Consider the following 25,529-nt stretch of genomic DNA (forward strand, 5'->3'; position numbering starts at 1 on the left):
TTCAAACTACTAAAATGTCAATAAAAGTCACTTTGTTAAACTGTAGAGTTGAATTTTCAACATTAAAAGTCGACAGAGCAGAGATCAACATCCCATAATGCAATTCACAACCATAAATAAACGGAAAACACATGTGAATCACAAAAATACAGAAACTGTTAACTCAGTTTGTTTTTTACAGTGTAGTTGCTTTAGAAAACTAATCATGCATCTGTGTTGTTTTGTAGGGTCATTTTTCCAGTGCAACACTCACATCATCCCGGTGAAGAACGAGGAAGGAGTGGTGATGATGTTTATCCTGAACTTTGATTATGTGTTGGACGAGGACAGCAGCAGCTCTATGGAGAGACTGAACCTCACGCCACCTGCCAAAGCTGAAATCAGTGAGTCATGATCGTCTTATTATCAGTTTGCACTGACAGGTTGGAGAATCAATCATAAGTTCCAAACTATGATCACATTTGATGGAGAAAAAAAACTTGGAGAATTACTTGAAGATCTTACTTGATGTTTTCAGCTTCCTATGCTCACCAAGGCTGCTTTCATTGGATAGAAAAGCTGGAAAACTGCTATTTTCCATGTTCTGCTCTATTTTTCGTGTATCTGTATTTGCACTTGGTGAACAGCGGTTAAGAATGGTGAACCGATGACCTTCAAGGCCAATCACAGTCTTTTCTGTTGAGCATGTGAACACAATGGCAGCATGCTGGCTCAGTGGTTAACACTGTCACCTCAAAACAAGAAGGTTGCTAGTTCGAGTCCCAGCTTGGTCAGTTGGCATTTCTGTGTGGAGTTTGCATGTTCTCCCTCTGTTGACGTGAGTTTCCTCCAGGTGCTCCGGTTTCCCCCACAATCCAAAGACATGCGCTATAGGTGAATTGGGTGAACTAAATTGTCCGTAGTTTTTGAATGCATGTGTGAATGTGAGAGTGTATGGGTGTTTCTCAGTACTGGGTTGCAGCTGGAAGGGCATCCACTGCGCAAAACGTATGCCGGAACAGTTGGCGGTTCATTCCGCTGTGGCAGGCCCTGTTAAATAAATGTTAGCTGGAAATGGATTTTTTTTTTTTTATTTCAGTACTGATGTACTGAACTCGATACTTTTGGTCACAGATTTGTTTAAATGATATAAATACGTATTTGCTAAATGCTGATGGCTAACAAGAAATTATTTGCCTTTATTGCTAATTAATGCAATCACTAAAATTCTATTGTACACATTTTAATTACTTTGTTTTAACAGTTCGATCTGATTATTATGTAGACTTTAATCCGTATTTGACACAATTGACTAAATGACTGAGTGAGAGAATATGCTCAAGAGAGAACATAAGCACAGTGTGCACAGCCACAGCGCCATCAAATTAAAAGTCCATCACTGCATCAAACTAAAAGCCTCGAACACATCCGCTAAAACAGAAAAACTACAGGCCAATGGCGTTATTTGAAAAACATGACAAATATCGGCCGATATATTGGTTTGGTTTGTTGATACAACCCCAAACCATGTAGTGATTTCTAATTTTACTTTGACTTGTATTTTATTGCAGACAATACAACAAACATTATTTAATTTGTTTAAAATGATTTTTATTTTATTTATTTATTTTTTGTTTTGTTTTGTTTAGTTTTTTCTAAATAATTGCGGATTCCAATTTTGGTTCTTGCAACACATTTCAAATAAAGTTGGGACATGAGCAATTTAGGGCTGGTAATCAGGTAAATAGGTTAACAATGTGATTTGAAACAGTCCGCGCTGTTCTCATCTAAACCCACCAGAGGCCGCTGTCGGACGACCATCCATCTGACTGAGTGAATGATTGACTGGATGACCGGCTAATCGACTGACCCACTCCTTCCCTATACCTAACCAGTTTTACCGATTGACTCGCCCACCCACTTACTTCCCTAAACCCAACCGACGGTTTACAGAAGCCGTCCAGAAAAACGTGGTTTACCACGTTTTCGGATTTTCACTGTATTCTCAGCCCTGTTTATTCACTCGTTCATTTTATTTTTTGGATTCTGTTTTTGTCTTACCTGATTTCTGGAACCGCTTTTCCCCGAACCCGGTCGCCGTCGTCATGGTCAACTGTCTGCGTCTTAAGTCCGCAGACATACACGACAAGTTAACTGGACAAACTGGTTGCGGCGGGAAAGTCCTCCACACGGAGGTAAGCGGTCAGCCGGTAAGCGGCAAAAAGAATGGCGTCACACCGCCCTGCTTAAAAAAACTAAATGCAGCCATACATACCTCCCGGGACGTATTTCGCGGTCTCCAGAAGTGTCCACGGGACTACGTTTTCAGAATGAGCCTGGGTTGAAGAAAGGTCTAGTCCTTTAGGAGCAAAGTTGGCCCAGGATCGCCAGTTTGCCAACAAATATGTGAGAAATTTTTTAAAATGTTTACAAACAGTGTTCCTCAAAGAAAGATTGAAAGACATTTGGAGATTCCACCTTCAACAGTGCAGAACATCATTAAAAGATTCAAGGAATCTAGAATCTAAGCTGAACAACTGTGATCTCCGATCCCTCAAGCAGCACTGCATCAAGATTTCGCATTCATTTATAAGTGATATCACCACATGGGCTCAGGACTACTTTGGCAAACCTTTGTCAAGTACCACAATACACAATTACATCAACAAATTCCAGAGAAAACTGTACTGTGCCAAAAGGAAGCCCTATGTTAACAGTGTCCAGAAGCGCCGACTATCATATACACTTTGTATATGTAAATAAGCTGCAGATATTTCTCAGACAGTCTTTCAGAGAACTCAGTGGGCTCTATTTTGATGCAAAGCGCAGGGCGCAAACGCATTAAGGGCATGTCAGAATCCACTTTTGCTATTTTAAGGATGGAAAAATCTGCTTTGCGTCGTAACGCATGGTCTAACAGGGTTGAGCTCATTCTCTTAATGAGTTTTAGGTGTGTATTCAGAATAAACCAATCAGAGTCTCATCTCCCATTCCCTTTGAAAGCCAGTTGCGCCACGCCATGGTGCATTTGCTATTTACATGGCGGACTTTGTAAGTGGAAAAACTGAGCGCTTCACTAGAGAGAAAACAGTTAAACAGAGCATCTACAGCGCCGAGAAAGAGAGATGGGCCTCCTCATTATTTACTTTCACTTTCACTCTCGTGGATAGAGAAACGTGTTGAACGCACAGACATCCATTAGCCTACACATAATTAATTTCGTTTGTTAAGCACAAAGATTTGTTTCAAAACTATTTCTAAATTCAGTTCTAATTTCCAGCAAACGAATAAATGAACAATAATAACAAAGTGTGGTCAAACAACTGAGTTATATCCAAACACACATGCTGTGCCTCATATGGCCTAAAACCTGACAGGTGGACAAATCTAAGCTTGTTTTTAATAAAACAAATATAAATATGCATATAAATATAATACTGATAATAATAATAACATTATACAAAAGCAAATTGTTGCGCTGGTTGTATGATAGGGCCCAGTGTCTGTATTAAATTTGTTCAGGAATCAGTGTAAGAGAGTGTTGAGATGGAGACTCCATGTTCTCACCTCTGCTGTGCTTAAGCGGCCGCTATAATGCGTGTGCTTCGGGCAGATATAATGGCTCAGGTGTTTCTCACCAGAGTTTGCTCATCAGACAGCAGCTTCCACTGAGTTTGGCATCTTCTCCTCTCTCAGAGCTGGCTTTGTGTCAAACGCTGAACACACTGTTCTTGTTTTGTCTTCACGAGTGATGGCAGGCTGATGGGACGCTTTCATATTTGAAGTCAATGATCACAGTTTATTGTGTTTTGTATGCTGTTTATTCCATCTGAAACAGACATTGGAAGAAAGATTAAATGTTGCATGGTGATATACACTACCTGACAAAAGTCTTGTTGTCTATCCCAGTTGTAAGAGCAACACATAATAACTTGACTTCTAGTTGATCATTTGGAAAAGTGGGGTAAAAGGTAGATTTTACTGATAAATCATGTGTTGAACTGCATCCCAAGTCATTAAAAATACTGCAGAAGACCTACTGGAACCCACATGGACCCAAGATTCTCATAGAAATCAGTCAAGTCTGGTGAAGGAAATATCATGGTTTGGGGTTATAATCAGTATTCAGTAACAGACTTCAGCGGTGTATTTCACTGTATTAGTTGAGCATGCAGTCTAGTTTAGTGTTCCCTATATGCCTCAGACAGACAGATAATAACCAGATCATGAGGAGAAAGGGTGAGAGAGGTCTCAGTGTGGGTGATATTAGGACATTGATCATCTCTATGATGTCCTCTTCTTGTGTCTGCGTCACGCTTTTCTCTGACAGCAGTGACTGAAACTCATTTCCAGTGTCCGGCAGACTCAGATCTCCACACAGATGCTCAAGCCTCAGGTCTGATTCACAAACCCTTAAACACTAACACTGCTCTGGGGAAGCCTATTTATAGAGGAGAACACTGCAGAGTGATGTGTGTGTGTGTGTGCACGTGCATGTGTGTGTGAGTGTCTTTGTACATGTGTGTGAGTGAATGTGTGTGTGTACGCATTGTACATGTGTGTGTGCGTGTTTGTGTAGGTATCTGTACATGTGTGTTTGTGTGTATATGTATGTGTGTGTACATGTGTGCATGCATATGTATTTGTCTGCATGCATGTGTGTTTCTGTGTATACGTATGCGTGTGTACGTGTATGTGCATGTGTATGTGTGTGTCTTTGCATATGTGTGTATGTATATGTGTATGTGTGTGTGAGTGAATGTGTGTGTACACGCATGTGTATGTGTGTGCGTGTGTGTGTGCGTGCGTGCGTGCGTTTGTGTGTATACATATGCCTGTGTACGTGTGTGTGCATGTGTGAGTGTATTTGTGTGTGTGAGTCAATGTGTGTGTGCATGTGTATATGTGTGTGTCTTTGTACATGTGTGTGCGTATATGTGTCAGTATGTGCGTGTGTGAGTGCATGTGTGTGTATACGTGTGTGTATTTGTGTGCATGCGTGTGATTGTGTATGTATCTGTACATGTGTGTAAGTGAATGTGAGTGTACATATGTGAGTATGTGTATGTGTGTGCGTGTGATTGTGTATGCTTTTGTACATGTGTGTTTGTGTGTATACGTATGCATGTGTACGTGTGTGTGCATGTGTGCGTGTATTTGTGTGTGTGAGGTAATGTGTGTGTGCATGTGTATGTGTGTATGTATATGTGTAAGTATGTGTGTGTATACACATGTGTGTATTTGTGTGTGTGTGTGTGTGTATGTGTGTGTGTGTGTGTGTGTGTGTGTGTGTGTGTGTATCTGTACATGTGTTTGTGTGTATACGTATGCGTGTGTACATGTGTGCGTGTATTTGTGTGTGTGAGTGAATCTGCATATGTGCGTCTTTGTACATGTGTGTAAGTAAATATGTGAGTATGTGTGTGTGTGAACGCAAGTGTATGTGTGTGAGTGTATGAGTATATTTATGTGTACATGTGTGTAAGTGAATGTGAGTGTACATATGTGAGTATATGTGTGTGTGTACGTACATGTGTGTTTGTGTGAACGTGTGTGTTTGTGTATGTGCATTTATGTACATGTGAGTGCGTGTATGTGTTCGTCTGTGTGTCCCTCTGAACGAGAGTTTGTCAACAAGGACTAAACTTTTGGTATAGCTTTGAATGGGGAATGAAGCCCCGCCTTATATATATATATATATATATATATATATATATATATATATATATATATACACATGCATATATTTATATATATATATACGTATATGTATATATATATATACGTATATTTATAATATATATGTACGTATATATTATAAATATATATATTTATAAAACGGTGGGTCACAATTTATTTTAATACATAATTCACGCTATTTACAAACCATTTACCAAGACTTTTAGCTTCATAAACTACTAATTAGCTGCTTATTAATAGTAAGGTAGTAGTTTGGTTTAAGGTAAATGAATGTAAAACATGATCATTCTTTATAAATGTTAATAAACAGTTCATATCTTAATAATAGGCAGATAATAAGCTACTAGTAAATGGTGTGAATTGTTACTAAATCTAACTGCAATAATTCATGGATACATTGCAATGCCACAAGCAATCACACAGTTAAATGGACTAATCCTAGTGGTTCAGACCAGACAGATGTCAAGTGCAACTGAGATGCATTGCAAATCTGATTTCCCAAAGCACTCAAGATGGCAGATCAAGACACATTGTGTGCACTGAAACCCGAGTGCAGTAAAAGGGCCGAATGATTGGAGGGAAGACGATCCGTCCTCCATCACCATGTGTAAACTGCCTGACAAAATGACTTTACAAGAACGCTTCACTGACAAATGAAGGTTTACATGTCATCATGTACTCACCCTCGTGTCGATCAGACCCAATATATTATCTTCATCATCCTGTAAAACACAAAGAAATAAGACAATAATGTCAGAAAGCAGATGATTTCTACTATCAAAATAATGAAAAGGCGTGATAACTATTTAAATGTCTTTTAGCATGTTAAGTGAACAACCCCAAATCAGAAAAAGTTATGACAGTGTGGAAAACGCAAATAAAAAGAGAAAATAGTGATTTCTAAATTCACTTTGACTTGTATTTCATTGCAGAAAATACTACAAATAATATTTAAAGGGCACCTATGGTAAAAAATCATATGTTTGGACAGACATATGTGCATGTATGGTGTATAGACCGTCATATTGGGGTGATAGAAGCACACCCAGTGTTTTTTTTTTATTTAACAACATAAAAAACGGTGGACCAATTGGAGCTGTTTTCAAATCGACCACTACTTTACGTAGGAGAGCGGTCCCCCCACTCACCAATATTGATTGACAGGCGCGTCATCATATCCTCAGTTTGTTGATTCACGTCCGCCATTTTCAGCGTGAGTTGAAGCAATATCACTAAAGGAACACGCTAGCTCTATTTTTAGATGCAAGGCTCATTGGGCTCAACACAAGAGCAATATTCTCCACATTATCGCTCTAATCGGATTTATTGGTTGTATCTTTAGGTAGGTTTGCAAACATGTGTACTTCTCATTGAGTCTATACTTCAGCCGTTTGCATTTCTCGCGATCCCAGAAGCTCCCTGTGATCTTAACTAGCATGCGTTTTAGAATTCTAAACATAGGTTTCTATCAGGGTACACTCAAGTCGACGGCTGAGCGCCGCGGACCGCTGCAGAAACCTATGTTTAGAATTCAAAAACGCGACGATTCGGGACACTTCATGCTTCTGGTGCGCCACAGAGAGTGTCTGGTGTGCCGTGTCGCGGCTTCGAGCGGCGCATCCGGGGCCTCAGTCAAAGTTAATTCAGTGTGTGTGGTTATTAGTTTCTGTGTACAAGCTCGGCACTTGAAACTAGCACACAGTTGGCTGTAAAACTGTACAAATGATTTTGTTCTCTCTGCTTGGTCTGTGTCAGAGTCGTACATGTACGACTGAATGGTGATCCTCTCTCTCCTTCTCCGTCTGCCTGTCAGACTCTGTTGCAAACGCAGAGCGGGTGAGCTCATGGCCCCGCCTCCCTTGTTACGTTGGCTGGAAGCCGAAACTAATTTACATGTGAAGCAACACACCCCTAAATCAGCGAACTGTGGACACGCCCCCAACATGACACTTTTTAACACATTATAATAAAAAAATCTGAATTGTGTTTTGAACTGAACCTAAACTGGCACTCAGAAGAACCTTAATATTAATATTAAATCATAAAAAAGAGGTAAACTATGTGCCCTTTAATGTGTTCCTCATGAATTTTAATTGTTTTAAAAAATACGTATTCCAATTTTGGTTCTTGCAACACATTTAAAAAAAAAAGTTGGGTCGGTAAATCATTTCCCACTTTGTAATGTTGCCATTACTTTTCACAACACTTAAAAGACGTTTAGGGATTGAAGACACCAAGTAAGGAAGCGTTCCAGATGTACTTTTGTCCCATTCTTCTTGCAAACAAGTCTTAAGGTGGGCAACAGTGTGGGGTCTTCGCTGTTGCATTTTCTGCTTCAAAATGTGCCACACATTCTCTATTGGAGACAGGTCAGGACTGCAGACAGGCCAGTCAAGTATCTGTATCCTCTTCCTCCACAGCCAGGACTTTGTAATGTGTGCAGAATGTGGTTTTGGATTTTCATGTTGAAATATGCATGGGCGTCCCTGGCAGCATGTTGTGCTCTAAAATCTCTATGTACTTTTCAGCATTAATGATGCTTTTACTAAAATAATTTGTAAAATATTAATTATTTTCTTGATGGTAAATGCCGAGTTTGCGTGTGTTTCCTCTGGGTGCTCCGGTTTCCCCCCCAAGTCCAAAAACATGCGGTATAGGTGAATTGGGCAAGCTAAATTGTCTGTAGTGTATGTGTGTGAATGAGTGTGTATGGATGTTTCCCAGTGATGGGTTGCAGCCGGAAGGGTCTCTGCTACGTAAAACATATGCTGGATAAGTTGGCGGTTCATTCCGCTGTGGCGATCCCAGATTAATAAAGGGACTAAGCTGAAAAGAAAATGAATGAATGAATAATGATGGCAAATACTAATTTAATTAGTCATTAACAATTAGTTAATAAAAATATTATGTTGAAAAAAAAAATCTGTTCATTAACCCTTTAACTGCCCCCCCCCCCCCTTCTTTTTTGACATAGACATGAAAATGACATGTTCAATTTAAATTTTTGCTAATCTGTAACGCTCTGGTGCACAGAATTTAGCTTGGTCTCATTTTAAAGAAGACACTTGTCAGATTGTAGCTAAAGTTCAAAAGCTTGCATGAAAAAGTTATGTGCCTTTCAGTTTATGAAAATAATAAAACATTAAAAGTATAGTATAGTATTATAGTAAACAACATGTATTTTACAAAACATGTTTTAGGCCAAACGTCAGAAAATCAAACTAAATATCTGAATCAATTATACTCCAAATTTAAAGTTGATAGCTTGAAAAATTGGTGGTTCATTCCACTGTGGCGACGCTGGATTAATAAAGGGACTAAGCCGAAAAGAAAATGAATGAATGAATGAGCTTGAAAAATTAGCTTTCAGTAAGATTTTGTTTGGCCGCAGTACCAAACATGGCCACCATATGAGGGCGCCCCCTATTTCTGTGTATGGTTTGAGGAGTATAAACCATATTTTCCCTACTTTTGTAATATTTGTAAGTTAGAAGTTAAGTAACGTTAAATATGAAAGCAGTATGAGCAGTTTGGTGATGTTTAATCTGAGTTTAGCCTCTAAAAACAGTTGTAACTTGTGGATTGCTGTAGCAAAGTAATGCTTTACAACTCTCGCGAGTAACCTTGTCGCATATAAATAAATAACTGTTGCTCAGTAATATCTATCAAAAATCAACCACCAGATTTGGAAACTAGAGATTTCAAATGATACATAGTTTGTCATGATTTCTTTATGTATAATGTATTATGTAGACTACATGTATAATGTTATGGTTTACATACAGTATATGTAACCACAAATGGTTATACATGTTGAAAGGTGACAGTTAATGTATTTTGATCTATTACTCTTGCTAAATAATTAACAAAAAAACAACAGTAAAATATGTATCCAGAAGAGTTAGACCTTTCCAACGATATACAGTTTGTCATGATTAGATTAGGATTTAATTGCAACACAGTAAAGTAAACCTAAGCATCCAGCTATCAGGAAGGTGACATTAAGGTGATTACGAAAACTTGGGAAAATATTTGATAGAGTTAAAATTTCATTATAATTTTGTATCAACTATATTTGTATCAACTATACAAGGTCAAATTTAAACGTACGTGGCTTTTAGGATAAATAAAAACTAAATGACACACATACAGTATCATAACAGCAAGCAGAAGCACTGGAATCATGGGATGTTTTCATGTATTCTGACGTCGAATGAAAATGTCACATGCTTACGCTGCATAACTCCATCAGTCTGCCACTATGTTTAGAAAAGCGCAAACGCAGTCTACTTTACATGCTAATGTACATTATAATCATGCTACGCAAACAACACGTGACCTTCAAATCAAGCAATATACATATGCGCTGTGACTGTGAGCGCACACACACATTCTGCCATGAATCATTTGCAAGGGCGCAGCCTTTGTTATGTTCTGTATATCTCTTTAATAATGGAATAAACAAAATAAACAGAACGTTCACAGCAACACTGGCCATTTCATTTTCTGAGTTGGGGAAAAAAAAGGGTCACTATATTAAATGTGCACTACTGAAGTCGGTTTTGATTTGCTAATAAAAATAAATGTAAAAATAAATTAAAAATTAATAAATTAAATCTCGCAATATCAGACTTTTCTAATATCGTGCAGCCCTAACTGAAAGCCAGAGAAAAAGAGAGAGAGGGGAAAAAAAGAGACGGATGAGAGAGAAAGAGCAGTGAACATGATTGAGTGTGAATGTCTGACGGCCACAGGAAGAGAAGGGAAGCACGGTGATGGTTTAATATCTCATTATGTTTAATGAAGCTCTGAATGACTGGCTCTCCGTCAGCATCACCCATCACAGACGTCACCAGCGCTCCACGTTTGACTTCACTGTGCCTGTATATGATCTTTCAAGACTTCAGTGTCAGAAGATGATCTTTCTGAGAGTCTGATGGCCAGTGGTGTGTAGTACAGTACAGTACAGTATGATCTCAGTCATTGCCAGATCAGGTATAGGCTACAAAGTATCAAGTCATTTGAGTGTGTTAAGGAAACACTCCACTTTTTTTTGGAGATAGGCTCATTTTACAGCTTCTCTAGAGTTAAATTATTGAGTTTTACCATTTAAATCCATTCAGCTGAACTTTTAGCTCTTTAGATTTTTCAGTCGACTTCTAGCTTAGCATAGATCATTGAATCAGATTCGACCATTAGCATCTCACTCAAAAATGACCAAGACTTTTGAAAAGTTTCCTATTTGGTGTTGTTGATGATTTATAAAAGAAGTTTGATAACAGATTGCCATTTTTAATTGGTTGTGTACTGATATTTCTCTGGACGGAGCATTTTTAGCTTAGTTTATCATAGATCATTGAATCGGATTAGACCATTAGCATCTCACTCAGAAATGACCAGAGTTTTGACAAGTTTCCTATTTGGTGTTGCTGATGATTTATAAAGGACGTTTGATAACAAATTGGTATTTTTAATTGGTTGTGGACTGATATTTCTTTGGCGGGAGCACTTTTAGCTTAGCTTAGCATAGATCATTGAATTGGATTAGACCATTAGCATTTCACTCAGAATTGACCAAAGACTTTTGACAAGCTTCCGATATGTTCTTGATTTATGAAGGAAGTTTGATAACAGATTGACATTTGTAATTGGTTGTAGACTGATATATCTCTGGTGGGAGCACTTTTAGCTTAGCATAGATCATTGAATCGGATTAGACCATTAGCATCTCACTCAAAAATAACAAAAAACATTTGACAAGTTTCCTATTTGGTGTTACTGATGATTTATAAAGGAAGTTTGATAACAGATTGCCATTTTTAATTAGTTGTAGACTGATATATCTCTGGTGGGAACACTTTTAGCTTAGCATAGATTATTGACGGACTGGACCATTAGCATCTCACTCAGAAATAACCAAGTTTGCTATTTGGTGTTACTGATGATTTATAAAGGAAGTTTGATTACAGATTGACATTTTTAATTAGTTGTAGACTGATATATCTCTGGTGGGAACACTTTTAGCTTAGCTTAGCATAGATCATTGAGTCGGACTGGACCATTAGCATCTCACTCAGAAATGACCAAAAAGTTTTGACAAGTTTCCTATCTTAATCTTGACTTTTCTGTAGTTACGAACATCGTGAACTAAGACTGACAGAAAATGAAAAGTTGCTATTTTCTAGACCTATATGGCTAGGCACTATACTCGTATTCCAGCAATAAAATCAAGGAACTTTGCTGCAGGTGCAATTATATTAAGAAGTGTCCAAAAATCTGCTAGTTTCCTTCAATATAACCAGATTGTGCCAGTCACATTGGAAGTTATCTAGTTATGTTTATTCAAGGTAGAAATACTCAGAACTCTTTTTAAATACTTAATTTTACTAAAATAAAGTTAGAATGCAATATACACATATTTAGGAATAGTCAGGGTACTATATAAGGTATGTAAATAAGGTATTTTATTTTAACAAAGTTATTAAATTACAATTACGCAAAACAGTCAAAAGGACTACCTTGGTTTTTCTAGCGTTAAACTGGACCTATTATGCAATAATCACATTTATGAGGGGTTTAAACACAGCTTTGTGGCAACAGTCTTTGAAAATAATCAGCTTCTGATGGTACAAATGTATTACTTTTATTTTTTATAATCACACAGGATAAAACCAGTCTGCAGAAACACTTTGATTGACATTCTCCTTTTGTACGTGTCATCAGAGGAAAGCCCCGCCCATTATTGACCATCTCTCCCTCATTAGCATAGGATGTTAGTCTTGTTTTTGAATCTGCCACTATGCTGACACACAGGCATTTGTAGCTCCGCCCTCTTCTGAAAAAAGCACAATCTCATTTGAAATAAAGCGACAGTCACCAAAATGGCACAATTAGGATCAATGGCTAAAAGGGGCAATTTCAAAGAGTTATAAAACATTATTTGTGGATTATTTTAAGCTGAAACTTCACATACACACTACAGGGACATCAGAGACTTATTTTACACCTTGTTAAAAGGGGCATATTACTAGATGGGGCTAATTCAGCCTAAAAGATGCATCCTTTCTTTTCAGTGTTATTCATGCACATAAAAAAGAGAGCAGGAATACATGTCAAACACACACACACACACGTTTGTTTTTGTGAAATGTGGGGACATTACATAGGCTTCCCTTGTTTTTATACTATACACACTGTATTTTGTACTGCCCTAACCCCACCCTAACCCTAAATCCAACCATCGCAGGAGACGGTGTGTAGTTTTACTCTGTGAAAAAACTCATTCTGTGTGATTTATAAGCTTTTTGAGAAATGAGAACATACAATGTCCTCATATTTCACCACCTTCTTGTAATACCTGTGTCACACCTGTGCCATTATACAGAATTGTGTCCTGACATGCAGGGCTTGACATTAACACCCGCCAAATGCGGGTAGATTTCAGCGGTGGCGGGTAAGACAGACACTCCCACTAGCCATGTTGGCTGGTTGAAAATAATTTTCCCAGATGATAATTTTTAAAAGCAGGGTTCAACAATAAGGATGGTCCAATATGCATGCAAAGGCAATCTTAGAATTGAGAAGCAACACAACTGACAAAAACAATAGTGTTCGTGCGAGCAATAGAAAGCAGGTGAATACCGAATAAGAGGATAATCACTCGCGCTAACAGCTGAGGTGATGCGCGCTCCCGTTTCCTTGCGTGAAGCAACTGTGTCTAGAAACACAACTGATGTGATTCTCTTTTAGATAGACAAAAAGTGATGAACATGCATACACAGTCTTGCTGCTTTCAAGATTTCCAGAGTTGACTTATTGTAAGCAGTGCCAGTTGCTTTCGCTGTAACCATTCTTTGAACAGATTATTTATGGGTATAACGTTAACCCTGTGTGTGTGATCATCCTTTCATTATCACACACAGTATGCTTTTTACCTGCTTTCTTATGCATTAATGGTTTAATTATCTTTTTTTTTTACAATAACATTGCTTTAATGGGAGATTAACTCCCCATTTATGTGTAGTTAACTGCTGATCTGGGACCTTTAGCCAGGACAGATTACTGTGCATATGTTTTGTTAAATAAAAAGTATAGTATACAGCTATATTTAGCTTGTTTTGACACATTTTAAATGTGTGGCTAAGTAATAATGAATTGTTTATGTTTGGTGTGGTCAGAGATAAATTTGGTAAATCCTTCATTTTGAGCTCTGAAAATGATGTGAAATAAAAACTAATTGTAATATATGAAACCCTGACCCATTTGCTCATGATTATTGAGGAAGCTCATACACGACACACAGAAAGTGAAATGAGTGAGGAGGCATGTGGAGATAACGCAAAATCTAAACCAAGTAGTTTTAGCATGTCAAAGTCATATTTATGTGTATAAAATATATTTTCCCAACAATAAAATTGTGGCTAGTGAAAATGGCGAGTGGCTAGTAATGTTGGAAAACTACTCGCCACAGTGGCTGGTGATCAAAAAAGTTAATGTCAAGCCCTGCTGACATGTCACAAAAACATGTACACACACACACTGTTGGCTACGAATGCAAATAGTTGCAGTAATTCTTTCGCCTTTAATTCTTCACTTTCGCCAATTGGTGATGTTTTTCCTCGCCGCTGTCGCCACTGGCTTGCATAGTTTGGGATCTGTTGAGCTGCGCATCGATTGATTTGCTCTTCAGTGTTTGGACTCTCAGTAATGATTATTAAACCGCACTGAACTGAGCTGATCTGAACTTAAACACTGAAAACTGAACTACACTGTTTCAATTAACTATGATCTTCTATGTGAAGCTGCTTTGACACAATCTACATTGTAAAAGCGCTATACAAATAAACGAGAATTGAACTGAATTGCAGTAGAAATCGCATGTGTATCAGTATATTAGATTCATGAAGCAGTGTCAACAGTGTCAAACACATCTCAACCAGGTTATGTTTTCTTGGGAGAAATCGGTTTAGATTCAAGACTTATTTTGTTTATTCCAGGAAGAAAACTCAGAGCAGCACTGTGGCTCAGTGGTTAGCACTGTCGCCTCACAGCAAGAAGGTCTCTGGTTCGAGTCCCGCCTGGGTCATTAGCATTTCTGTATGGAGTTTGCATGTTCTCCCCATGTTGGTGTGGGTTTCTTCTGGGTGCTCCGGTTTCCCCCACAGTCCAAACACATGCGCTATAGGTGAACTGAATAAACTAAATTGTCCCAGTATGTGTGTGTGAATGAGTGTGTATGGGTGTTTCCCAATACTGGGTTGCAGTTAGAAGGGCTTTAGCTGTGTAAAACGTATGCTGGAGCGACCTCTGAAATATACACTAAGCCGAGGGAAAATTAATGAATGAATGAATGAGAACAATTCCTTCTGGAGTGATTTTTATGCTCTTTTTGAAAGTCTAAAAACATATTTGGACCCCTTTAACTATGAAGCCCACCCACAGTTGTTGTTTTGGTACCTGTGTGGACGTGGAGCGTTGTAGGGGGCTTTGGATGCCTGTATCGTATGTTGGTGTGATGGCAGAAGGACGGCGGGCCGCTGAGTGAGGGCGTCCTCATGTTCCCATCCTCTGGCTCACTTTCAGACCACCATTGTCAATGAGCATCCAAAGCGGCCCTCCTGAGGGGTGTTTACATGAGCTGAACAACTCGTAGATCTGCTGCAGATTCATGCTTCACCTGCAGCTGCTGGACAGAAGCTTCACTTTCATGCACTGCAGGTGAAAAGGGGAAAATAGGGTAACTCTTTACAGTAACACTCATGTTAGTTAATGTTAGTGGTAACACTTTGTCACCTTGGAATTATACTGTAAGGTTCTATCTGCGTTCTGAATGATTTTAAGATATTGAGCTTCAAAGTTTTTGCTTCTTACCTACAAAGCTTTAAATAATCTAGCTCCTGTTTATCTAACCAATCTTCTGTCTCGCTACAATCCAACTCGCTCTTTAAGATCTCAAAACTTAGGGCTTCTGGAAGTACCTAGAATAGCAAAGTCGAGTAAAGGAGGTCGAGCCTTCTCATTTATAGCTCCTAAACTCTAGAATAGCCTTCCTGATAACGTCCGAGGCTCAGACACTCTCCCAATTCAAAACTAGATTAAAGACCTATCTGTTCAGTAAAGCATACACTCTGCATCTTGCTTATATACACTATGAACAGCAGCTACGCTAATTATTCTCTTTATTCTCCATTTCCACCTGGGGATACTCATCCCGAGGCCCTCAGACTATGCAGAGTCACTGATTCGATCCAAGACCAACGACGAGATGATCCCAAGGTTTCCATATCCTGGACCAGGCCGTATCCTGAGCAGCTACTGTGGTGGTCATGGAGGAGTGGAGAACATGAGACTGATTCCTGTGACGCTCCAGAGACAGACGAGTCTTCGCTGAGGCCAGCTTCCAACCTCCAATGCTGAGACTGCAGCTCTGCACAAGACGTTTGGCCAGCGGAGAAATTAAAATGGTCGTGCCCAACTGAGCCTGGTTTCTCTCAAGGTTTTTTTTCTTCACTTTCGCCAATTGGTGAAGTTTTTTTTTTCCTCTTCGCTGTCACCACTGGCTTGCATGGTTCAGGATCTGTAGAGCTGCGCATTGTTGGATTTGCTCTTCAGTGTTTGAACTCTCAGTAGTGATTATTAAACCGCACTGAACTGAGCTAAACTGAACCGAACTTAAACACTACAAACTGAACTACACTGTTCCTATTTACTATTTACTGTGACCTTTTATGTGAAGCTGCTTTGACACAATCTACATTGTAAAAGCGCTATACAAATAAAGGTGAATTGAATTGAATTGAATATCCATATAGCAAACAACATGTGTGTAACATTTGTTTTTTTTATAAAAAGTCTTAAAATGTAAACAACTTATAAAAAAACATCCCATAATGTAAAGGAGTTGTCATTTAATAAGAATATGTCTATAACTCAATTTTGACGACGTCAGATTGAACCTTCCAATTCTAAGGTGATGACTTTACAATAAAGTTGTATTAGTTAACCCTTGAGTGCTGTTGGGGATGTTTTCATCCACTCTGGGGGGATTTTATGTCCTAATTTGGTCACAACTTCCTCTGTGTTTCAGCAAATGGAAAAATTTGTGATGACAAACCTTATTTTGACACGTATTTGGGGAAAATGTTCAAAAACTCAACAGTATACTCTGGGCAAATGTACTACCCTTTCGTTATGGTAGTGGCTGTTTTTACCCCATTGACTTCCATTTTAATGACATTTTTAAATTGCAAAGCCATGACCCCATATTACTATGTAATCTTGATAGTTTTTGCTGCAGTTAAAAAAAAGCTTGATACGAGTAATCGCACTGATACGAGTAATATTGCTCATATATATATATATATATATATATATATATATATATATATATATATATATATATATATATATATATATATATATATATATATATATATGAGCAATATTACTCGTATCAGTGCGATATGGATCAGACAGAACTGTTGTGTAAATTGTTTGGTCCATTTTTGTTTTATTGAGATTTAAACATGGTGAATAAGTTATCTTTCAGTTGATGTATGGGTTGTTAGGAAAGGAATTAAGTTGGGTTAAAGTTTTAATTATTTTGGTTTATTTGTGTAAAACATGTGAAAAAGGATGTTGGAAAGAGGTTTTTGTCCAGGTTTGAGTTGTATTTCTAAGAGTTTTGTTAGTAAAATTGTATTGAATTGATAGAATTGTGAATAATAAAAAGTACAGCTTCATTTAATCCAGTCAGTCAATCCTTCTGGAAAGAGCTTCAGTAGTAATAGTTTTTATTTTCAGCATAATGGTGCTCTAATTGCAGTGAAATCATATTTGGAGAATGAAAACAGATGATGAGTTCAGACCTGAATATTATAGATGTTGTGTGATATCACCTGGACCAAAAATATATATATCTTTGCCACTTGTATAGTATCAAATTGTTTAAAAAAAAAAAAACTAATCCTTCAGTTTGCAAATAAAAACTACAATTTTCTACCTACAGTTGTATTCTTTCTCTCTAGATTATGCACATGGATGGCAATGGATAGCAAGGATGCATCTTTTGCACTTAATTTATCTTGTCCACATTAGTCAGGTTAGGCTCATCTCGAAGCAGACCTTATTTATTAGAAAGAGTGCTGTGTAATTGACTCTTCAAAGCACTGATGTACTGGAGAGGAAACACTGAATTCCTCTGGGATGAGCTTGTCTGATCATGTCCTGCTTTGAGGATCTGCGGTGAGTCTGGACAGAGGCTGAATAAATGAGCCTCATGAAAGACTGAGGTTCTCCTTAGAGAGATGCATTGCGGGATGCATTGAATACTGACCGTCTGCTGAAGACATCTGGTCTGCTGCTGCCAAAAAAATTAAATAAAACAGAAGAAATGAATTGGTTTTCTTTAATTTCAGCTTTTGTTTTGACCCTTCCCCAATGAAAATAACAATATCAAGTATTATTTAAAAAAGAGAAATAAATATCATTTAAGATACTTGAGTTATCTTTAAGATACTTAAATTAAATTTTAGTAGATTTAATTTAGATTTGTTAGTTTTTGCTGTCATGTTGGGAATTACAAAAAAATATGAAAAAATAACAATAATTTTATGTTCCTGAAACATTAGAAAAAAATATCATTAATAAATAAATAAATAAATAAATAAATAAATAAATAAATAAATAAATAAATAAATAGAGTCTTTGTAATACTTAATATTACTAATCAATAATAACAATAACAATAACAACAACAATAATAATAATAATAATAATAATAATAATAATAATAATAATATTAGCAATAATAATTATAATTTAATAATAATAATAATAATAATAATAATAATAATACTATTATTATTATTAATAGTAATAATAATATTTATAAATTAATGATAATAATAATAATAATAGTAGTAGCAATAATAGTAATAATAATAATTATAAATTAATAATAATAACAATAATAATAACAATAGTAGTAGTAATAATAGTAATACTAATATTTATAAATTTATAATAATAATATTAATAATAATAATAATAATTATTATTATTATTATTATTATTATTATTATTATTATTATTATTATTAATATTATTATTATTATTATTATTATATATTTTTTATTATTATTGCTATTATTATTAGAATTACAATTACAGTTATAATAATAATAAATTGTCATTCTTAATTCATAGACAGCTTCATTTAATTTGCTCATGTTAGATGATTCTGAAAATAAAGAACATATCTTTAAACTGTGAAATACATGATTTCATGAAAAATGAAAATATTATTATGACAATATAAAGGTGTATAAAAGCAAAAGCAACATGTTGAATATTTACACATTTATTGTTGTCTTTCTTCAGGAAAAGGCCGGTTCTTCCGTCTGCGCCTGCCCTCACTGAAGCTCCTGGGCGTTAGTAAACAGTCTCTTCCTCAGGACGACCCAGACTCAGTCATGGTGGACTCACCCAGAGCCAGCGACCAGAGGTAGAAACACAGCACATTAATTTATTCACAGTACCAAAACATAAAAATACTATAGTCATTTACAGTAAATGCTGTTGTGCTTTTGAACCAGGTCATAGCAAAGTACTTAATCTGTTTATATACACATATATGTATATATACGTATTTTTCTAAAAAAAATTCTATACATATATATATATAGAATTTTTTTTAGAATTCCACTAGAGGCTGCTGCCTATAATTTTGACAAACTCAAATATGTTACCGGGTCACGTTTTCTCATATGTGCAATTTGTATGTCCTTCTTATAAACTCACCAGAGGCCGCTCTATACATTTCTGTGAATCTTAGGGTGCTTTCACACTTGGTTCAATTGCCTGGACCGTACCCAAGTTCGATTGTCCGCCCTTGCCACCTTCTCGGTTGGTTTGTATTCACACGGCCTTTTTTCCTACTGAACCCCGGTACACTTGCATCATTGAGCTGCTGTTGTGTGTACGGCTAATGTTAGGTGACGGCCACGAAAGCAAAGCGGCAAAAAGGAAAGACGTTAGCACATCACGGTTGTTCTGCTTTTACTGAATTTTTTGGTTTGGACATACAGAAAGCGACTCCGTTCCATCTGCCGTACCTGAGTCCGCATGAAAGAGGTGGAAGAGATCAGAAGACACGTTCACACTAGCTAAACGCACCATACTCTGACGTCAAACGAACTTGGGTGCGGACTAAAAGAACTAGTGTGAAAGCACCCTCAAATATATTAGTGGGCCATGTTTGCTCATCATAGGGTTGTTTTACCTGGTTTCTGTAAGCGTCCTTTGCATCCCAAGTCCAATGCCATACAAGGTGAGCTACTGAGCAAACTGACTGGAAAAAAAATCCATATCGACAAAAGCTCAGTAGCGCAAAAAGAAAGGAGCAGAGGTTGTTGGCCATGTCATACCGCCCTATAGCCTTCATTTTACACACAAAATTTAGCCGGACGTATGCCACAGCAGGTATTTGCGGTTTCCCAAATATGTAGCCCTGGGCATGTATCCCCAATGAGCCAATGTTGTTTGCAGAATGAGAGAGCTCTCAGATTTCATCCAAAGTATCTTAATTGTTTTCTGAAGAAAAACAAATTAATAATAGAATCGTAATTTTTAGGTGAACTAATCCTTAAATGGGGCATTCATTCCAGATGCAGCTTGTGTGAATAGATCAGGCTATGTACAAGAAATTTAACGCATGAAAATTTTTAGTTTACTCACTGCGCCAAATTTACTTCACAATAGATGCAGATTCGTGTAAAAAAAAAAAGGGGGGGGGGGGGGGGGTAGCTGTGCTTTAAGATGACTAGAAAATGGTGTAGATTCATTCAGCGCCATGCCTAGATGATGGACGCTTTCAGATGATTCCGTCTTTCGGATGAGACTCTAAACCGTGGTCCTAACTCTCTGTGGTCATTAAAAATCCCATGGCACTTCTCGTAAAGAGTAGGGGTGTAACCCTGGTGTCCTGGCCAAATTCCTTCCATTGGCCTTCCTAACGTCCCCATCCACTGAATCACATCCAACTCTATCACTGTCTCTTCACTCCCCCTATAGCTGGTGTGTGATGAGCGCACTGGCGTCGTTGTCCTGTGGCTGCCGTCGCATCATTCAAGTGGATGTTGCACACTGGTGGTGGTGTGGAGAGACCCCCCTCATGATTGTAAAGTGCTTTGGGTGTATGGCCATACACATTAAATGTGCTATATAAATCCACCTTACATACGTACTAGCTGTACTCAGCCAGTCTTAGTTTGATGAGCTGCTGTCATGTGTTGGCAGAAAGATTTCCTCTCAGTATACTAACTACAGGCACTACGTCATAATCACTCCCCTACTAGAGCAAGCTCCTGATTAGTTATGTCTGCCAAAGTTCCTCATGTGTTAAGTGCGTTAAACGACCAAAACGCTCAATTTCCACTGTGTCATTCACCCAATTCACGTCATGCACGCCGCCTCATTCGAATAGTCCTCGCTGCAGCCTGCAGCGCAGTGATGTCATGTATATACAGTACACTACATCGCGTATATACACTACATCATGTACATTGAAATGTGTGTGCGCAACATGACGTACTGCAAGGTTGTGTCCGAAATCGCATACTTCCACACTAGAACTTATTTTTCTAACAGTCGTGTAGTAAAATCAAATTCAAATGTAGTACATTCTTGAGTAGTGTCCATTACTTTAGTCTGTGAACCTATCCTCTGATTTACACTCTGGAGCTGAAGGTGGCAGTAATGCACCAAAACGCTGGATGCCAACCACTGTAAAAACACTAGAAGCAGCAGCAGACGTTGCAACCATAAGCTGTGTCCCCAATGGCACATACACACTCAACAGCATTGCATAGAATAGTTCATTAGTATGTGATTTGGGACACACCAATAGACTTTTATTATAATCAGGGCTTGACATTAACACACGCATTAAAGAGTTCATGATATTAATTTTGCCATGACACTGCCATGTACGCTTATACATTCTTTTACTTGAGTATTTTTTTTACCTACCTCTTCCAGTGATGACTCTGCAGCAGTGATTGACGTCCCGTCGCCAACCCAGCACGTCTGCAGTCCAGCCGATGCCAACGACACGCGGGCGCTGATCCGCTCCAGCAGCCACTCATCTCCGGTCAGCATTCCTCTGGACCACTCTTCCCCCAGACAGACGTGGCATCGGCCCGGAGCGGCTCAGACTCAGTCCAGCAGCTGTCTGGCGCAGGCCGTGTCCAGAGACAGCGTGTGCAACCGCAGACGAGCCTCCTCCGTCCACAACATCGAAGGGTTGAGCGCAAACCACAAACGCCTCTACACCGACAGACACACCAGTGAAGGTGAGCCACTACACCATAGGTCTCAAACTCTATTTCTGCACAATTCTGCTCAAACACAACTGATCCAACTACACAAGGTGTTCAAGACTACTACGCTGCATGTACTACATTTGAATTTACTACACAACCTTTAGAAAAGTATGTTCTATATAGTATGAATGTGAGTGGTATGGAATTGGGTGGTATTGAGTGGTATGTGATATTGAGTGGAGTGGTATGGAATTGGAATGTGGAATGCAATTGGGAATGGAAATGGGATGTACTACAGTTGTACATCAGTTGCGTCGCTTCAGTCCTATTAATGAATTCTCTCACAATGCATCATGGGATAGCACAGCTTCTATCAGATGTGCACTTCATAATCTTGCCGGAAGTAGTAGATCATCCGGGTACTACTTGCATACTGTTTTTTCGAATTCTACGCATTTGGACCTACTACTCGGCTCGCATACTATTTTAATACTATATAGTATGGAAGTATGCCAGCTCACACCTGCTTAATAGCCTGTAGGCCTGCGTCCGAAATGGCACAGGTGTGAGTTGGAGGTGACCGTAGCTAAACTCTGCAGAGCTGTGGATCTCCAGGAATTGAGTTTGAGATCGTTGCATTACATTTAAACAATAAGAGGAGATTCTGGGCTTTTTAGGAGATGGTTGAGCAAAATTACTGACATGTTTCTCAACTAGTAGAGCAGAACACTCCTGCTGAAAAAGCTGCATATGCTAATTAGGTTGGTTTTGGCACATGCCTGCTGGTTTAAGTTGATTCTAGCTGAACATTAGCTGGTTTAAAATGTTTTTGTCTTTTTTGCTGGTCATGAGCTGGTCCAAGTTGGTTTGGTTGTTTATGAATTGGTTTAAGCTGGTTTCATGTTGGTCATCATGAGCTGGTTCTTGATGGCCATGAGCTAGTTTAAGATGGTTCTTTCTGGTCATGATATGAATTAAGCTGGCTCTTGTTGGTCTTAAGCTGGACTTAGCTGGTTCAAGCTGGTTCTTTCTGGTCATGATTAGTTTTAAGTTGGTTCTTGCTGTTCACGAGCTGGTTTAAGCTGGTCATAAGCTGGTTTAAGATGATTCTAGTTGGTTATGAGCTGGTTTAAGCTAGCTATGAGCTGGATCAAGCTGATTCTTGCTTGTCATGAGCTGGTTTAAGCTGATTCTTGATGGTCATGAGCTGGATTAAGATGGTATAAACTGGCCATGAACTGGTTTAAGTTGGTCATGCTGGTCACAATAAGTTTAAAGTTGATTCTTGCTGTTTGGGAGCTGGCTTAAAATAGTTATAGCTGGTCATAAGCTGCTTTAAGATGGTTCTTGTTGGATACGAGCTGGTTTAAACTGGTTTAAGCAAGCCACGAGCTTGATCAAGCTGGTTCTTGCCCATAATGATCTAATTTAAGCTGATTATTGCTGGTCTTGAGCTGGATTTAGCTGGTTTAAACTGGCCATGAACTGGTTTGAGTTTGAAGTTAGTTCTTTCTGTTCAGGAGCTGGTTTAAGCTGGTTCTAGCTAGTCACAAGCTAGTTTAAGATGTGTCTTGCTGGTCACGAGCTGGTTTAAACTGGTTTAAGCAAGCCACGAGCTTGATCAAGCTGGTTCTTGCCCATAATGATCTAATTTAAGCTGATTATTGCTGGTCTTGAGCTGGATTTAGCTGGTTTAAACTGGCCATGAACTGGTTTGAGTTTGAAGTTAGTTCTTTCTGTTCAGGAGCTGGTTTAAGCTGGTTCTAGCTAGTCACAAGCTGGTTTAAGATGAGTCTTGCTAGTCACGAGCTGGTTTAAGCTAGCCAAGAGCTGGGTCAAGCTGATTCTTGCTTGTCATGAGCTGGTTTAAGCTGATTCTTGATGGTCTTGAGCTGGATTTAGCTGGTTTAAACTGGCCATGAACTGGTTTAAATTGCTTCATGCTGGTCATGAGCTGGATTAGGTTGGATCTTTCAGGTCACAATCATTTTTGAGGTGATTCTTACTGTTCTGTAGCTGGTTTAAGATAGTTCTAACTAGTCACAAGCTGGTTTAAGATGGTTCTTACTGGTTATGAGCTGGTTTAAACTGGTTTAAGCTAGCCATGAGCTTGATCAAGCTGGTTCTTGCCTGTCATGAAATAGCTTAAGTTGGTTCTTTCTGGTCAGGATCTGGTTTAAGATGGTTCTTTTTGACCAGAAGCTGCTTTAAGATGGTTCTAGCTGGTCATGAGCTGGTTTAAGCTTATTCTTGCTGGTCATGATCTGGTTAATTATTTTTTGCTCGCCATGAGATGGTTTAAGATGGTTCTAGCTGGTCATGAGCTGGTTTAAGCTTATTCTTGCTGGTCATGATCTGGTTAATTATTTTTTGCTCGCCATGAGATGGTTTAAGATGGTTCTTGCTTGCCATGATCTGGTTTAGGCTGGATATTTTACATTACATTTGTAATAAAGCGTATAAGAATGTTCTTTTAATGGGACACCAAAATCTAAGACTGTTATGATAAAGACATGAGGGTTTTTAAAGTCATATCTGCTAATTATGCACATTTTAAACCCAATGAATTTCAAACTAGCTATATAATTTAATGAACTCTGGTCTAAAGCCATTTTCTTTGCTCCTGATATAAACCAAGTCTTACTCCAAAACTGTGCATTCGGCTTGTGCAATTAATGAAGTCAGCCATCATAATGCACATTAGTTTCTGCATTATTTTCACGATTAATGGAGACAGGAATGTATAATTTTCCAGTATAGTGATTTCATTGCTTTCACTGATGAATGATAATCACATCTAACAGCAAGTAATGACCATTATAATGGCATCATGATGAATGACCTTCTCCCTGCCCGTTCTGTTGATATTTTCAATTTACAGTCATAATAAAGAGCCAAAATATAAAATTATCCCTCATCGGCTTTACGAGGAGCATGTGAGCTTTCTTTTTTGACATCAACTAACCCAATGAAATAATTCTGGGATTTCTGGGAATAAACCATAATCATCTCTGGCTGCTTTCTGCAGTCGACAACAGAATAACGAGGTCATTTGATATTTTAAAAGATCATTATATTGTTTTTTTGTGTGTCTTTTAGTGTGAAGCAAGATATTGCATGTGGATAGGGTCAAATAAAATACTCCCCCAGTTGATTTATTACATTAAGAATTGCAAGAATTTAATTTATGCATCACAAGTTTAAATATGTAAAAAAAATTGTTTAAATATGGTAATGATGCATTAGTTAATTAAATAGGCACTAATTTGCATGCATTTCTGGCACAAAGGTCTGAAAATTGCTTGAAGTGGAGTTCAAAATTATTGTATAATTTTTTTGACATATTAGAGTCAAAGGTTTTAAGAGGGATTGTGGGAATCTCTTTATTGCTCCATAATTCAGAAAATACTTTCAGAAAATTGTAATTGAAATAAATTGTAACTGAGTCTCTATCTAGTATGATCTTTCATAAGTAAATATAAGAGCGTTTAAAGGCCTGCCATAACCCTGTATTATCTAAAATTGTAA

At 37.9% G+C, this 25,529-nt stretch overlaps 1 protein-coding gene across 1 annotated transcript in view; it reads left to right on the forward strand.

The window, feature by feature from the left end:
• LOC130235493 (potassium voltage-gated channel subfamily H member 7) overlaps positions 1–25,529 on the forward strand; it is a 183,747-nt gene that overhangs the window by 53,229 nt on the left and 104,989 nt on the right. Inside the window, exons 3-6 of the mRNA XM_056466081.1 lie at positions 228–383; positions 19,060–19,183; positions 21,718–22,031; positions 24,028–24,030. Of these exons, the coding sequence (XP_056322056.1) occupies positions 228–383; positions 19,060–19,183; positions 21,718–22,031; positions 24,028–24,030 (597 nt within the window). The remainder of the gene's footprint in view (positions 1–227; positions 384–19,059; positions 19,184–21,717; positions 22,032–24,027; positions 24,031–25,529) is intronic.

Source organism: Danio aesculapii, chromosome 9 (assembly GCF_903798145.1).
Source record: "Danio aesculapii chromosome 9, fDanAes4.1, whole genome shotgun sequence".
Classification (NCBI taxonomy): domain Eukaryota; kingdom Metazoa; phylum Chordata; class Actinopteri; order Cypriniformes; family Danionidae; genus Danio; species Danio aesculapii.